This window comes from Manihot esculenta, chromosome 12 (assembly GCF_001659605.2).
Source record: "Manihot esculenta cultivar AM560-2 chromosome 12, M.esculenta_v8, whole genome shotgun sequence".
Classification (NCBI taxonomy): domain Eukaryota; kingdom Viridiplantae; phylum Streptophyta; class Magnoliopsida; order Malpighiales; family Euphorbiaceae; genus Manihot; species Manihot esculenta.
Window position 1 is genome coordinate 3,328,498 of NC_035172.2, and position 17,836 is coordinate 3,346,333.

Here is a 17,836-nt window from a genome sequence, read left to right on the forward strand (position 1 = left end):
TTTTTGAAAAATTAAAAAAATAATTAACTTAAATGATGTTTTTCACCTTATTTTAGTAGTTGAGATTGAATATTCACACAAAAAATATGCTAAAATTATTGAATAAAAGGAATTATAAAAAATCTCCATTCAATACACAATATATTAAATTATTCGGAAGATATAATTTATGTTGATCGTGTAAATTTAGATAGAAAAAAAAATATACATCTCTTTTATCATTTTTCTTTTATCAATTAGTAACGTATAATCGCTTATTTATTAACTTGATTGTATTACTTAAATCCGTAGATATGAATATATCAGAACCCCTCTTCACCGCAAGAGACTATTTAATTTTCTCGGCGCGACGCGTATACGCACAGGACTGCGAGGTGACTTGACCTGTTCTCCTTTCTCTTGTCACGTCACTAGGTTAGATGGACTCGCGTGTAAGGTCTGTCCGATCTGATCTTTCTGAATGAACTGAGACACGCAATATTGAATCGATTTACCTTAAAAAAAACCTGATGAATTTTTGAATCTGTATTTTTTTAAAATCCGGCCTTGTCTTCAAATGTAGAGGACCGGCCGTCATCATTTTTATTCTATAATTTTTATTTATTTTATATTTTACATATATTAAAAATAATATTTTTTTAAAATTTTTTAATTATATATATTTTAAAAATATTAAATTTTATTAAATATTAAAAGATATTTTAATAATTAATAAAAGTTTTAATATTTATAATATATTAATTTGTTTAATTTAAATTAATTAATAATAAATTTTAAAAAATGATTATTTTAATTATTAATAACATAAAAATTAACGGATCATAGAATAAACATTTTTAATTTTTTAAAAATGAAATAAAACTAGTCAGCATGATAAGATTGGGATGAAATGAACATCTAACAACCGATTCTTTTATTTTTTTTTTTCAACTAACAATCAAAATTGAAGGTAGAAAATTTCAAAATGATACATTATGATGGTGACTGATAGGTGGGTGCACGTGCACCTCTCCAACTTTGTCACATCAGCGCCTTCTTTGGCTGCCTGCTCTTACTAGAAACTTCTTTAACATTTACTTATCTCTTTTCACGGTGCAAAATTTTATTTAGTAAAAAATTCAAATTTACATCAAAATTATATGGAAAAGTTGATATGGTAGCAATTATCTTGTGGATAGTAAGTATGGTGGAATTTTTTGTATGAATTTTATTAATTTGCCTCATTTAGTATTAAACTCCTTTTCATTGTTGACTGTATGAATATTTTTCATGATCATATAATAAATTAAAGTGTTTTATCTCTTCTTTTAAAAATATATATATATATATTATAATATCTAAAAAATTAAAATTTATTATTATATTTTTAAATTTATTGTTGAATTATTATTAAAAATTAATAATAGTTTAATAGTTAACTAATGTATTTTTAGTCGCCTATTTAACAAAAAGATTAATTAACAGTTAAAATTATAGATTTTTAAAATTTAAAAATTGTTTAATATGTTTAAAAATTAAGAAAATTAATTAATAAATTTTTTTATATGAATGTAAACTAAATAATAATTTTTTTCTTTTTAATTATATTATGAAAAATATTTATATTAGTGTTGGGAAATTATACAACAACAACAAAGAAAATATCTTGAATGTTAGGCTTTTGAAATTGGTTGATATTTCAAAAGTAGTCATAATTAAGATGAAAGCAACAATAATTTAGGCTAGCATCAAGAAATGGATATGCTGAAAATTTCCAATTTCCCCTTTGCTTTTCAGCATTACAATTGGATTGAAAGCATAGTTCATTTGAATATCCATTCATTCTGCTTCAAAATCTCTGATGTAACCAAAACCAAGTATGCATATCAACAAATGGTTGGAATAATGCCTATGAAGAATTAGATTCACCTTTTAACATATTAACATTAATACCTAAATTTTAGTTAATCGAGAAAAATTCAATTACTCTTTCTTTATTTTTAAGATACGAAAAATAACGGAAATAAATTTAGGCATTTCTTGATCCCAAATTCAGAAAAACTTAGAATTTTGATATGAATAAGTCTAGGCTGAATAGTTCACACCTTCCTCTTTTATTCCTTTTTCGCTTATCCTGCAAACTCACCATCGTAAGGCGGCAATTTAATTTCTTTCCGGTGCTTGTGCTAATAGGGTCGTGGTGCAGCTGGGTCTGTTCCCCTATTGTCCCATCACATCAAATGAGCTAGGTTTCTCTTTGATGAGTCCAGTCCCGGTCAGCTTGGCCTACTTGACTGTGGACTGAATTGCATACTAATGGGGCAGTTTACGTAGTGAATTGAGTTCTGATGGATTTTGGGTCTGACTCTTCTACGAGAATTCAACTACTATATGAATGTCAGTGGCTCAGCGGTCATCACCGGCTATTTATTTTCATATTGGGGTCTGATGAATTTTGGGTCTGACTCTTCTACGAGAACTCAACTACTATTTGAGTGTCAGTGGCTCAGCGGTCATCACCAGCTATTTATTTTCATATTTATTACTGTGTATAAGAAAATGGTTATTTTCCGATTATATAATCTATAATTTTTTATCCCAACTGTTTCCATAAATAAAAAACATTTATTTTGTGGAAAAAAAAAGCTTAATGGAAAAGGAGACAGATAAAATATTCAGCAAAAGGGAACATAATCTTTTTATAAAATTAGGGTCGGAGCTACTTTTATTTGCAGATTTGGGGTTGGAGAGATTTTATTTGCGATTTTGGAGTTCGGCTGCCACGTGGCAGCCGAAAAGGACGCCTGGCGCCTATTTGACAGACGCCAAAACCTGGCGCCACTTTAAGTGGCGCCAAGCTTTTTTTTTTTTTTTTTAAAGTGGTTTGGCGCCACTTAAAGTGGCACTAGACATTTTTTTTTAAATTTTTTTTTAATTTTTTAATTATTAATATATTATAATAAAATATTTATATTATATTAATTTTTTTATTTATATTATATTTTTATAATAATAAATATTTTTTATAATTTTAATATATTAATATTTAAAAAATTTTATTATTAATATTTAAATAAAAATTTACTAAAATTATATTTCAGAATTATAAAATTGATATTATGTTGCGATTAGATATATAAAAATAATTCAATCATATCGTATATATTAATCGAGTGATAAATTTTATTATTATTTTAATATATTAATATATTAATTTTGCAATTAAATAGTATAAATATTTTGTACATGTTTAATGTTATTTTATAACTTTACAAAATACTAAGCGTAGTTATAAATAATTATTATATTATCTTACTATTAGATGTTATACGAGAATTGAGTTATTTATAATTTATTAAAAAAATAATTAATTAATCTAATTCAAAGTAAATTAATTAAATTTATTATATTTGATAAATTATAAACAATCAGGTGATCGCATGCAATATTTAAGTGGCCTATAATAATATTCTATAATTCTAAATAGCAGTTAATAAAAAGTAAATTTAATTTTTATAATTTTAAATATTAATATTTATTTATTTATTTTTATAATTATAAATAATAATGTAACTTAAATAATTAATAAAAAATAATAATTAAATATTATATACGATCACTTGATTATTTATAATTTATTAAATATAATAGATCTAATTTATTTATTTTTTTTGATAAATTATAAATAATTCAGTTATCGTATAACATTTAATAATTAGATAATATAATAATTTTAAATATTTTATATGAATTGTTTATAATTTATTAAAAATAAAAAATAACTAAATTAAGTAATTAATTCAATAAAGCTATCTTATACAGATTTAATAGCAATATAATATTATAATTCTAAATATTTTTGTGTGGAATCACTTTACTATTAATTTTTATAGTATTCTTACATATTAAAAATATTTTTATAAAATATAATAATTATTTATAACTAGTCTTAGTATTTTGTAAAATTATGAAATAACATTAAATGTGTATAAAAATATTGATACTATTTAATTACAGAATTACTGTATTAATATATTAAAATAATAAAAAAATTTATCCATCTAATCGCAACATAATATCAATTTTATAATTTTAAAATATAATTTCAGTAATTGTTTATTTAAATATTAATAATAAAATTTTTTAAATATTAATATATTAAAATTATAAAAATATTTATTATTATAAAAATATAATAAAAAAAATTAATATAATATAAATATTTTATTATAATATATTAATAATTAAAAAAAAATTAATTTAAAAACAAATGTCTGGCGCCAAACCACTTTTAAGTGGCGCCAGACCACTTTTAAGTGGCGCCAGACCACTTTTAAGTGGCGCCAGACCACTTTAAGAAAAAAAGAAAAAGCCCGGCGCGTCAGGCTCTAGCGCTTGTCAAAGAGGCGTCATGCGTCCTTTTCGGCTGTCACGTGGCAGCCGAACCCCAAAATCGCAAATAAAATCTCCCCAACCCCAAATCCATAAATAAAAGTAGCCCCGACCCTAATTTTGCAAAAAGCCCCAGAAACAGTAATATTTGTAGAAAAATTTCTTGCTACCAAACAAGATTTGAATATTCTTGAGAAAATTGGGAACCAACTGTTCCCATAAATAAAAAACATTTATTTTGTGGAAAAAACAAAGCTTAATGGAAAAGGAGACAGATAAAATATTCAGCAAAAGGGAACAGGAACAATAATATTTGTAGAAAAATTCCTCGCTACCAAAAAAGATTTGAATATTCTTGAGAAAATTTGGAATCTAATTCTCACTGTTTTCCAAAACCACTCCACAGAAGTTGGGAGGAAATTGCCAAAAGCATTTCTTTGTAAATATTCATCACATGAGCCTGCAAAATTTTGAATTGATTCTGGGTATTGGATTAGTACCTTAACAAGAATATATGCAAGCTAAGCTAAAGTAAAGCTAAAACAAGTTGTCCAAATTCCAAGGAATGCATAATTGCATATCAATTTAAGGTTATATGTGAAAAAAAGCATTGATCATCAAGGAGGAATCATTACTGAAGAACATTTCTCTAAAAATTTGAGACAGTAAAGGCCCTTGTAGGAATTTCCAAAGGCATAACACCAACTAGCTGCATTTTAGGTTGAATATTGGTATCAACTTGAGCACATTCTGATTCAATCCAATTTAGATTTTGTTTATCTTTTTCTTCATCCACAAAGGAAGAATAGTACAAGCCACAATTTAATTTAAATTATTTGACATGTAAAATATTTAACTTAAAAGAATACATTCCACATATACTTTTACCTTTAGAATATGCTAAAAAAAATAATATTCTCATAAAATATACCAAAATATATACTCTTATTTTTTCTATTAAAGCTAAAACAAAAAGAAAAATGGGGTCTTTTTTTTTTCGTTTTTCTCTGTTTTTCTAAAAAAAGATATTTAGCTAAGACCAACCAAGTGGAACCCTATTTGTGAAGGCTGAGGTTCAAGGCTTCATCAATATTCATAGTGGACTATTATCCAATGACTTGCACAGGCTACCAGCATTTATACTCGTGTGAGCCTCAAACTCTGTAATAGAGTTCAGCTGTGACAATTAGAAGGAATTTTTCCATTATTTTTCACTAATAATAGTAGAATCATTGGTGCAAAATTTATAAAAAAAAAAAAATTGTTCAATGTATTGATGAAACAATTCAAAATTCAAATAATTTTAAGAAATTCTTATACGATTATTAATAGAATCGAAAAATATTTAGGACAAATAAAATAATTTTTTTATTTTAATTTACAACACAATCAGATTGCTTTTTCTATTGTTTGTGAAAAAGATTTCAATTGGTATGATGATATGATGCCGCATAGTATAATATTCTTTTTTTTTTATAATTTTTATTCACTTTATTTTTAAAAAATATAATTATTTTTATTAAAAAATAAATATTTTTTTATTAATTTTTCAATTATAAAATGAGCATATTAAATTGAGAGAAATTAAAGAAAGCATGAACATTAATTTTTCAACTATGTATGGAGATGAATAAATTTAAAATAATAAATAATACTGTCGCTTATTACCATGTATAAAAACTAATGTATTTTTTTTTTAATCTCACCCTATTAAATTTTATTGAAATAACATATAATTTAAACTAAATTCTAAGAGGTGATTTGAATTCTCATATGGAAAAATAAATGATTAATGAGAGATTATATTAAAAATAATATAAAATTAAATATGTAATAATAGTCAATTTCTCTATTAATCACAATATAAAAAAAATGGATAATACTTTGAGACAACTAATTGTCTCAAAATAGAAAGATCGACAAAACTTGTGAGATAAAGGGGAGTGTAATATTCTTCAACATAAATGCATATTCAAAGGCAAAGAAACATACATTTATCATAGACGGTACTAGAAGCAATGAATTATCATAGACTCCCTAGCAAAGCAGAGGCCTCATCTTGCAAAACCTTCCATGCTGCAGTTACATGTCTCTCTTCAGTCAATGGCGCCCCTACTGCAAATCGTAATATATACTTGCCAGACAGAACCTGATAAGATGATTGCCAACGAGAAAGTTAACTTGGACACCAGCAGCAACTAAAATAAAATGTAAATGTTTGGAAAGAGAGAAAAGAGATGAAAGCAAAGAGAACGGTAATCAGTCATGACTTACTGTATGAGATATAAAAATTTTCCCAGTAGAGTTTGCTGCATCTAATAGGTCATGATTCAATTTGTTGCCATGATTTTCATCGTTGTCTGGAGGTAAAAGGCGAAAACAAACCAACGAAAATAACCGAGGGGCAACAACCTGACCACATGAAGTATGCCAATGATTGAAGCTGTTTGCTAGACAAAACCATTTAAGGAAAAAACCACAGCCATGCAGAATCTAAAAATATCACGTGTATAAACATGAAGCATACTACATCTATAACTTAAAACAACTAGTTCTGTAGCATCATTTTTCAACCTTCCAGTCCACTATGAATTTATGAAGTCATTTTCATCACAAGCACTGCCATACAAGAACTATAGCATACCATTGTAGCCTTGTACAGAAAGAGAATTTCAGAGTGGAAGCTACTGTCCTGTTCTAGCATGAAGGCAGGCTGCTAAACCTACCCATAATTCCTATTTTACAACCTTTTGAGGCAATTTGTTAGTCAATCCAGTTGAGTTAGTATGTTAGACAAGCATACTTCACTGTGTTAAATCCAATAACAGCTAATTCCAAAAGGCAGCACTGGCTGAAGGGGCATTATTCATCCAATTACAGTCAAATAATAAGATAGTCATTCGAAATCAATTCATCCATCTTTCCAGCAATACCAATTCTAGTGTTGCAGCATGATAACTATCACCAGAGTCGACGTGGATTGGTTTTCTGGCATCAGCTATCCTCTCAAGTTAACAAGTTGTAATACCAACGAATGCTAGTTGAACTTCAAGTTGCTTACTGAAGTAATTGCTTCCCCCAAACATGAAATCGTAACATCAAGTATACAGCCACAATTATATCCTTAAACTAATAAGGTGATGCCTAGATATATGGATCACGGATAGGGGGCTTGTAAAAAATGTTGGCCCTACCAGTTTTCTGTCAAGACTGAAATCATTAAATATCTTTAAGAACTGTAAGCTCCACAAATCGCCTGGCTGCAGTATTTTCCATTCCCATTGCCTATTCTGTCCTCATAGTCTCACCTAAACATTGAGCAGTTCAAGCCTCTTGGATAGTATCAAACTCCTCATTATCTTCTATCAAATGGAACGGCTCCTGATTATTTTTCTTTCATAATGCTTTTTTTTTTTTTGAGCACCAGATGAAGTTAATTGTTAAGAGATGCAAAAAGAGAGACAGTTAATTCAGTCCTATGCCACAGATTCAAGAAACAAAATGCATTAATATACAAGAAAATGACATTTAGGTATGAAAGAAAAAAGTAAGAAAGATAATACTAAAAATAGAAGCTTCTACAACCTATACAAACAATACCTTAAAATAATTGTGAAAAGAGTAATTACCTCAAACCTACTGTCTCCAGTAACAAGCCCTTCAAAATATTTAGCCAAGTTAATATGATTTCTGATGTAGCGCTGTAGATTTGCCACACCATATAATCGTAATACCATCCACAGTTTCAACGACCTGGGAGGCAGCTTTAGGTTAGCAGGTAAAAATGTCTTCAGTACTCAAAAAGTGCATTTTAGGAAAAATCTCATAAGCATACGTGGGCTGTGCATTTCAAGTAATATAGTTTCAGTTGAATAGCCTCTTGTTTAGATCCTAATTCTCTTGGAGGAAAAAAAAATAGGCTACACTTGGTAGGATACAATGTAATATAATCAACCATGTAACTATCTCAGGTTTGTTTGCAAAAAAAATAAAATGCATTTTATATAACAATAATTTTTGTTTCAACATTTAGTTTATTTATGGCAGTAATAACTAGCAATTGGCATGGTTCTGGCAGCAGTGGGGCAATGACGATTGTAGTAGCGAAGGTGCCTGTGGTGGTAGGGTGGTAGCTGTAAGGTGGTGATGGCACTGCCAATTGGTGGTAACCACTTGGAGGTTGCCGGGTGGTGGTAGTGGCAGTGGGGTGATGACGGCTATACTTCTAGGTGGTGAATTAGCAATGAACACGATTCATGCACTACATTAATCAAAGTATAATTAGTGACACGGTTTAATTATCATGCAATTGTGATTCTGTTACAGTTTTGAATGTGTCCCACCAGACATAGCATTAAGTCAAGGGGTACCTAAATCGACGTCCAAGAGGAATTTGCCAATCTTTGTAATCCACAACCATGTTTGCTTGGGAAGCCTGCAATTTCAGTATGATATGAAATTTTAAAATGTAGATGTGATAAACAACTATCAACAATATGCAGATAACATTTGATAAATCAATCCTCTGATAAGAGCAACTTGTTATATTATCATACATTAACGCAACGTATAAACTAATTTACCTAATATAAAGTATTCAGTACTTGAAAAATCCCAAACAAATAAAATCTCCCAATTGCCAAATCATAAATAATTTCCTTGATTGTTAGTAGATTAGCATGTTCAATTGTCAATCAAGTTTAGCTAAGTTGGAATATTTCTGAGTTCCAGTCGACACATCTACGCGTCCATGATAATTTAGCTCTCCTTGATCCCTAGTTGAGAACAGAATATCACCACTCTTGATTCCTTTTTAAATCAAGAACCTTTAGGTAAGTAAATCATTGGTAAATTATAATGTTGGCAATACATAAACAATGTACTTAAAATTGTATCTGAACAATACTAGTAAAACGAGATATGATATTTTATAGGACACTACAAAATTGTATCTGAACAACATGTTAGGGTTCTGTCCTTACCGCGTCAGGAAGGTTAAGAATTAGAGAAGTAAGGAAGAAGAGATGAGAGAATTGGAGAAAGAGGAGAAGAAGAAGAAGAAGAAGAGGAGAAGAAGAAGAAGAGAATTAGAAGTGAGGAAGAGAGAATTGAGAGAGAGAATAGAGAGAGTATTTCATTATTGATCTTCTGAATGAAAACAGCAGATTCTCCCTTCTCCATTTATTAGCTGAGCTAATGAGCTCTTCTCATAACTGTCTAACTAACTGAGACAGTTGTCACAACTACTCTCCTTCACGACTCACGAGATTCTGCCTTTTATATCTCCTTCTATATGTGACACAACACTAGCAAAATGGGATCTAATATTTTATAGGACATTGTACAAAAAATAGACCAAAGGAATGTGGAAGGGGAGCTTACTTTGTTTTTTAGAAACTCTGGATTTGTAGAAAGTGACTGAATAAGAGCATTCCTATCCTGTCAGCATAATAAACAAGCATTTATTGCCTACGCACAATAAAAGAAATTATTCAAGAACAAACAAACTAAGATATTATACAATAAATGCATGAGGCTATCAAATCGGAAGAAAGAAAAGGTTCAAAACCCCTTAATGGCAACAATATTTATTCTCAGTAAATTTGCTATCTTTTGTGATTGTAAGACACTAAGAACCTAAAAGATAGTCACTTGTTATTATGAAAGCATCTTTACCTGAAGTGACATGTGAACACTCAAGAGACTGTAAATTGTTCATGCAGCAAGTTATCATTGCTGTTGGTGACAATAGCATGCACTACGGACGTTCTACCATGCCATATAACTAGATCATACCATACAGTAAAATCCAAATCACCATGTTAACTTACACAAAAAGTTCCAACAGCCCTGAATTCATAAACTGAATGAATACTAGATGAGCAACTTTTGCAGATAAACCAAAAATACATACAAAATATGTCTAGTATGAAGAAGAAGTTTGAACGTGGTAATTCCCAAGTTGACTGTGATACTATTCACCTATTAAGAACTCCAAAATAGTTTTAGCCAGCAAAATTAAAAAAAAAAATGATGGCAGTACCATTTCCTTGTAAATAAGTCCTGAAGGAATAAAGGAGGCTACTAATTTATGTTAACCTTGCAGACTCTATTTTTAATTTGATATGAAATAATGAATATGACTCCCTAACAAAAAAGCTCAACCTCAAATCCTACAAGAAGTCATCCCACCTCTCCAAATAATGAAGCAACACTGCAAGTGCACAAAAAGGATCCAAATATGCACACAAGTGTCTCTGAGAGGGAGAAAGATCACAGGTGTTCAGGACTTATCACAAAGAAAATACAAAACATACCCAACTGTAAAAATGTCCGAGCAAAAGAATCTCACACATGGTGGTTAAGAAAAATATACAGCAGGGAACATGGCATACCTTCACCCAAAGGGCTGAGCAATCAAAGTTTGTTAGGAACCATTTATGCGCATTCATGTTAAAAGAGTCAGCTTCCTCAACACCATCAATGTAACAGCGGTACTCTGGGCATATACAAGCACTTCCAGCATAGGCGGCATCCACATGAAACCACATTCCATATTTCTGCCAAGAAGCCACTCACACAAGCATCATGATCATGGCTATATATGATCTCTTTAGCCTTCACAAATGTTAAAATAAAGAATTCTATAGAAGAGGTCTCACTTCATTATTTTTTTTTTTTAAGTTTTGAAAGATCAGGAACCTAGACATTAGTATGAGTATCAATTGACATCCTTAGCATAGAAAGAAGAGAATATTTCATGTTTACCCATAGCGTTGCTTGTATTTTAGTTTTATTTGTTCTCAATTTTTAAGACGGTGGTGCATCCAGTGAAACAAGATTATGTAATTAGTGAATGCTTTTTTTTTTTAAACAAGTAGGCAGGTATCCTTCCAGTTAGGCTTATGCTAGTTATCTAGCCTTTCCTTCCTCTTATTTTCTGAAGATATTGGGTGATAAAAAACTAATTTGTGAAAGGTAAGTAGTAATTGCAGTCCAGTCTGAACAACAAAATAATGTAGAAATTTATGCAGCTCAAATTATTTCATTCTTATTTCTCTGAACAACTGAATCAAAGGTCACCTTAGCAATCTTTCCTAGTGCAAGCAATGGATCAACAGTTGCTGATGAAGTAGTGCCAACCTGCAAGTACATGTGAGGTTCTTTGGTAATCAAAATTCTAACTACAGTATCACATTATATAAGCATGACAAGGCTTCACATATACAATCACTGACAAAACAGAATCTGTTCATTGGCCCAGCCCAAATTTTGTGGCGTGTAAATTATTTACTATTAGAATACCTTCTTATAAACTTTACTACAATTACAATGCTATTGTAACATCTTTATCATGCTGCAGACTTAGTGACACATGTAACATTGGCTTTTTTTTTTGGAGGGGAGGGGAGCAAAGGAAACTACACACTTAACAAATTTCAATTCAATATAATTATACTAAGCTAATTCTAATTTAAGTAGCATTATATAAAAATATGATTCTAATCTATTAAACTTGAACTCATTAAATTTTCATTTAGTTACGCCGATAAAAAACAAACTTTAATTTTATTCTTTTTAATATGGGGGCTGAATGTGGCAGTCTATTAAAAACAAACTCATATTCAATCTACTCCCATTTAAAAATTAGAACTTCAGGGGCTGCCAACTCCTTCTGTCATTGGTTGCAGTCATCTATTTATGCTTCAACATTAAAGGGCCATTGTTTAGTGTAATTGCAAAATCTTGGTTTGGAAGTCAGAAGTGCATATTTTCTAGCCCTCACAGCAACCACTTGATGTAAAACGGTCACATCACGGGAATAGGAAAATCTCTAGATGTTCTCCTTTTCCAGAATCTTGCTTCAACAAGAGTATTATCGAATGGCAGATTGGTGGCTTTCATATATGCATTAACATCTAAATTTATTCCACCAATATGATAATTGCCAAATACCCTCCTTGCTTTAAATGAAACACTTGATGATCCAAGGTTACTGACATCTAGTTCTTGCATTTGTCCAAGGTCAAATAACATCATGAAGAATCCTATTCTCACAAATGATAAGATCTAGGACTCCAGGAAAGTGCTGGGGTTTTCTTGTTATGTTAATGATATAAAAGTTTATCAAATCAAATGAATTTTTAGTTTATTCCAACAATAATAAGACAATCGATGTCGGTTTCAGCTAAGAGTCCTATATTTTACAATCATCACTGCCACTACAAGAGGCCTAATTGTGCTAGCACGCATACAAAACCAAGTAACAAGTTTAGCATTTTCAACTGCCATATCCAAGAACTCTGCTATATAACTTTTCCCCACTGGTACGTTGTAAAAGAAAAGGAAAAACAAACATAACAGCAGTCATAACAAGTAGTATTTTGGAAGAAGCATTGATGGAAATTAGGATAAAAAACGCTTCTTTTCTTTTTCTTTTTCTTTTTCCTTTTTTTTTTTTTGTGTGTGTGGGGGGTGGGAGAGGGTTCTTCTTACAGTAGCACATAAAAAGAAGGGAATCAATCCATTGGACATGTCTTGCGAAATTGCATCACAAAGTATATCTGGGGAAAGAGCATAGTTTTTGGAAGAGTCTGTCTTTAGCAGCCTGCAATTATCCAGATGAACTCCTGCTATCTGCCAATGGACCAACAATATCAAACAAAAGTGAAAAGAAATTGTTGAAGCAATAGAAAATGAAGAATGAATGACCCACATAATTTAGGAAATTTTCTTTTAGAAAAAAAAAATGAGAGCATTATGGTAGCTGAATGAAAAGCTCAAAAGGTAGGGTTGGACAATATGGAATCTATATATCTATATAATATTATAAAACTGGAGTTTAGAAATAGATTAGCACAATACCGCCAAGTGTTTATCGTATTCTTTTGCCAAGTGGCATCTAAGCCCGTATACACCTCTCTCTCTCCCTTATTCATCCCCTTGAGTTTTAATGATGGCTCTATTAATTAATATGTGACTTTATATGTATAACAATTAATATTTATATATTAAATAAAAAATTGATTAGTACTATCATTACCAATAATTACTAAGTGGCATTTTAGTTTCTTAATACTTAACATAAAATTAATATACATCCATAGTTTACAAATTATAATTGTTAAAATATATATGCTCATTGTTAATAACAATAATAAAAAGAAACATTTATATATTTAATAAAATTCATTAGTTTTACTAGTACTGTTAATTAATATGTGACTTCTCAATTTATTTATATATGGGTTTCTTACTAAATTTATGTTCAAATTTTCATCAGAAAATATTTATTAGTAAAACTATTCAATTTTTTAATTATTTTAATATAACAGTAATATAAATTTATACCTACATAAATATTATAAAATTAAATTATTAATTTGTAATAGAAAGATAGACAAGCCAATGACAAGTACAAAAATAATTAATAAACATAAGAGTGACATATAAAAAGCAACAATCATAAGTATAGAAATATGAATAAACATCAAGAAAATTACGATTAAAAATAAAAATCTACAAATTTTTAATAGTAAAAGAAAGTGTAAATAAATGTAGAGTTATTATAAACAACCATTATCAGGTGATAATGAACCAGAGTTATTCACAAAAATATATTGAGGCAAATTCTTAAATTTCAATTCTTATATTTTAATATTTCCTAAATTTATATACTATAACTTTTATTATTTTTTTATTTAATAAGTTTAAAAATAAAAAATATCCGCAGAACACGCGAGCACTAGAGTTGTGAGTTGTGCATGGTTCTTGGAGTCCCAAATTGAACCGAAAAACCATACCAAACTGCACCGAAACCGAAAAAGAACCGATGTTGCAGGAACTGAACCGAATCGTATCGAACCGAATTTATTTAGCTATTTGGTTTTGATTCTAGTTCCTTGTCAAGAACCGTACCGAAATTATATCGAACCGAAGCACCGATATTATATATATGTTTTTAAAATGATTTTAGTAATATTATAGTAATATTATAGTTATATTATGTAATTTCAGTAATATATTTTATATCTTATATATTTTTAATATAATCTTATAATTTATATTAATTATAGGATTCTATTTAATGAATTTAAATTTAAATTTTATAAATTGTTAAATAATATAAAAATTATAAATAAGTAAAGGTATAAACAAAATAGTTATTTGAGAGTTATTCCAAACTTAATAAAAGTTTAGTTCCTTGTGTGTGTATATACACTCTTTTTTATTAGTTTTATATTTAATACTACCTAACTACTTTTATAAATTAAATTATTCATATAATTTAAATATGATTCTCTCTTTTAACTACTAAATAGTTATTAAAAATATTGTAAAATAATCATATAATCTAATTAGTTATTACAAATTTCTAACAATATGATTTAAATGATTTAATTAGTTAATCATAGTTTATTCTATCTAAATAGGTTATATATATATGTATATATTTATTATTTCAACTATAAATATATTAATCACTTTATAGTTTTTAATTATACCTTATGAGTGAATCACATATTAATAATATAATATATCTTTATAGATTAATTACACATGTATTTTTATATTAAAAATATATAATTAATAATTATATATAAAATAATATAATATTTTTACTGAGAATTATATAGAATATACATTAATATTGATAATATTATTGTTTAAATATTAGTATTATTATTTTTATATTAATTATTTATTATTTTAAAATAAATATAATAATATTATAATTTTATTTGCAAAAATCAAGATTTGAATTGAAATTAAAATTAAAATTAAAGTAAAAAAAACCAAAATAAGAACCGAAGTGAATCGAAACTGTACCAAAATTGCTTAGAACCATACCGGTACCGAAATTTAGTTCCAAGTATGGTTCCTAAAAATGAAAGAACCGGAGATTTGGTTCCGGTTCTGGTTCTTAGCAAGAACATACCAGAACCGGAACCGAACAGCCCTAGCGAGCACTGTCTAGTTCTGGATAATGATCAAACCAGTTGTTCTAAAACCTGCAAGTCAGTTTGGTTATTGGAACACTGGTTTTAGAACTGCACTATCTTATTTGCCATCACATGCTGAATGTCATTATTAGGAAGACATCTGGTGACATGATTTTTTCCCTTTAAATAAAGAAAATGAGAAAACTTTGCCAACAAGCAATGAACTACAAACGGCTAGAATATATGAAAAGGAGAGAGTTGTAAGTCATAATGCACAACTGATATAGTACTTTAGTAATTTTATAATGTCACTCGTATAAATTGTGATTATGATAATTGAAAATCTATACGTGCACATTCAGAAATGTACCTGGCAGGCCTTTTGCAAAGCTGAATGTGTTTGATCAGATCCATAAACCACAAGCTTTTTAAGGGAATCTTTTCCAACCCTTGTCAAGACCTTGTCTCGGGCAGCTAGTAGTACAACTAGAACAGCTTCACTAGCAGTACCCTGTATTACTCCACCTCCTTGTCCTGCAATATGATTCCACGGGTCTTAGATAATTGCACACCTATACTAATACTAATATCACCAAAATAAACTCTTGAATACTTCAAAAAAGTCTGCAAACTCAGACATGCAAATGAGATCATTTCAATTTGAGGACAATGTGCAAATTCTTTGTAACTTGTTATAAGTTTTCACTCCCTACAGTAACAATTCAATTTTTAGAACATAAGTCATAAGTTCAGCGGTAGGAATCCCTGTAGTTTTGATACTTGCATATTGTACTGCTGAGAATTATTGTAAGCACAGAAGATAAGGCAGATATTCTATGGTTCAATATCAAATATGCTGCCAACAGCCTCCATGTTCAGATAAATAATCAATCTGGAATTCACATGAGCTGGGTAAGCAAAACTAAGGGCGCATCAGGAGAGCACTACCAAATTTTACCTTTATACCATCTAACTGCAAGTAAACTGCCTGAGCAGGTGTTCTTTACTCAATGATACCTTCAAACAGCCATTTAAAGCATTGTAGAAAGTGAGGAAAAGTACTTGTATGGAAGGGACTGGATATAAAAGATTTTTGCTAAATCAAATAGAATGAATTGATGCATTTTTCTTTTCAAATTAAATCTACATTTCCCCAATAGATTTAATTTCAGAGAACTCACGCACCACATCTCTTACCTGAAGAGAGAAATTCTTCAGGGAGCTTGAGCATTTTTCCAAGCCAGTCTAGAACGATCATTTCAAGCTCTGTTGCAGCAGGAGAAGTTATCCAGCTGAAACCAATCATATTGATACCAGCACTAAGCATTTCTCCCAAAAATCCGGCAACACTACTGTTAGAAGGATAATATGCAAAATAGTTTGGGCTTTGCCAATGGGTCACTCCTGGTAAAATCTTTACTCTAACATCTGCATCCACAAATTTCAGGTATAACATCCCCACCCCCCAAAACCCAAAACACAGTTGAAACAAAAAAAACTCAGATACTTTATAATTAGATAATAGAAATATAGCCAAAATCCATATTACCTTTTTTTATAAATACAATTAGGAATTTTATTAACATGCTCAAGCAAGCAGTGAAAACCTTACTATCTTTTCTTTTTTTTTTTTTCAATAATTTAAGTGCCAAGTAACTTCACCATCAAGAACATTCTGCAATGCCTCAGGTTGATTTGGTGCAGAATCTGGCAGAAGCTTATGAAGATACCCAGGCTGCATAACCAATTAAAAACAATCAATAATCATATAAAAACCGAAAAAAAAAGGAGTAAAAGTGGGAGTAAACCAAGGAAAAGATTGTAGATTTATAACGTACCTCCACTTGGCTGAGAACAGGGAAATTCTCAATGGTTTTATAGTAATCAGCAATAAAATCAACCATCTGATGTCCATACTCTCTGAGTTGCTCAGCGTCCATGGGTCTCAACTCCCCTTCCCTAAACATTGATAAAATGCAAACTTATGAAACAAAACAGAAGATTAACGCATGACAACCTCGAAATGTAACCATTTTCATGAAAATGTGCATCATTGAGCACTGGGACTTACATTTTTTGGTGGTAAATGGAAGCAAAGGATTGATTGTTCTAGCGAAAGAAGAAGAGTAGGTATTGTGCTGCTTAAGAGGGCTTTAAACGGAGAAATCAATGTCTTTTGGCATATATGGGAATGAAGAAGGAAAATATTTGTTGAGCGCTTCACTATTCTCCACTGCTTTGACGCTAATATCTTTGGGTGAATTACAAAGTCGGTCCCTATTTGTAAAATATGGATAATTTATTGTATAATCCTTAAAATTTAGTAAAATTTATACTTTAGTCTTTACTTATTTAATGATAAATAATTTAATTTTTAAAATTTTATTTTATTAAAAAATAATATAAATAATTCAAATTAAAAAGATATAAATTATTATAAATATTAAAATTATAAAAATTAAATTATTACATATCATTACAATTCAAAAATTAAATTATTATAAAAACAAAATCTGAATGAT

The 17,836-nt window shown here is 29.3% G+C and overlaps 1 protein-coding gene across 4 annotated transcripts; it reads right to left on the bottom strand.

The window, feature by feature from the left end:
* Positions 1-6,145: 6,145 nt before the first annotated feature.
* LOC110628599 (tyrosine decarboxylase 2) lies at positions 6,146-17,549 on the bottom strand. Of its 4 annotated transcripts, XM_021775354.2 has the most exons (13): positions 17,386-17,548; positions 17,153-17,273; positions 16,977-17,049; positions 16,512-16,742; positions 15,685-15,848; positions 12,868-13,008; positions 11,455-11,514; positions 10,767-10,931; positions 9,754-9,810; positions 8,742-8,806; positions 8,001-8,124; positions 6,646-6,783; positions 6,146-6,520 (listed from the first exon to the last, which is right to left on the bottom strand). In XM_021775354.2, coding segments are annotated over exons 1-13 (1,464 nt in total). In that variant the 5' UTR covers positions 17,388-17,548; the 3' UTR covers positions 6,146-6,397. The 4 variants fall into 4 exon arrangements, with proteins under 4 accessions (XP_021631046.2, XP_021631045.2, XP_021631049.1 ...); XM_021775353.2 differs by lacking the exon at positions 17,386-17,548 and having other exon boundaries at positions 17,153-17,281; XM_021775355.2 differs by lacking the exons at positions 6,146-6,520; positions 6,646-6,783 and adding an exon at positions 6,827-7,730 and having other exon boundaries at positions 17,386-17,549.
* Between the last annotated feature and the right edge of the window lie 287 nt (positions 17,550-17,836).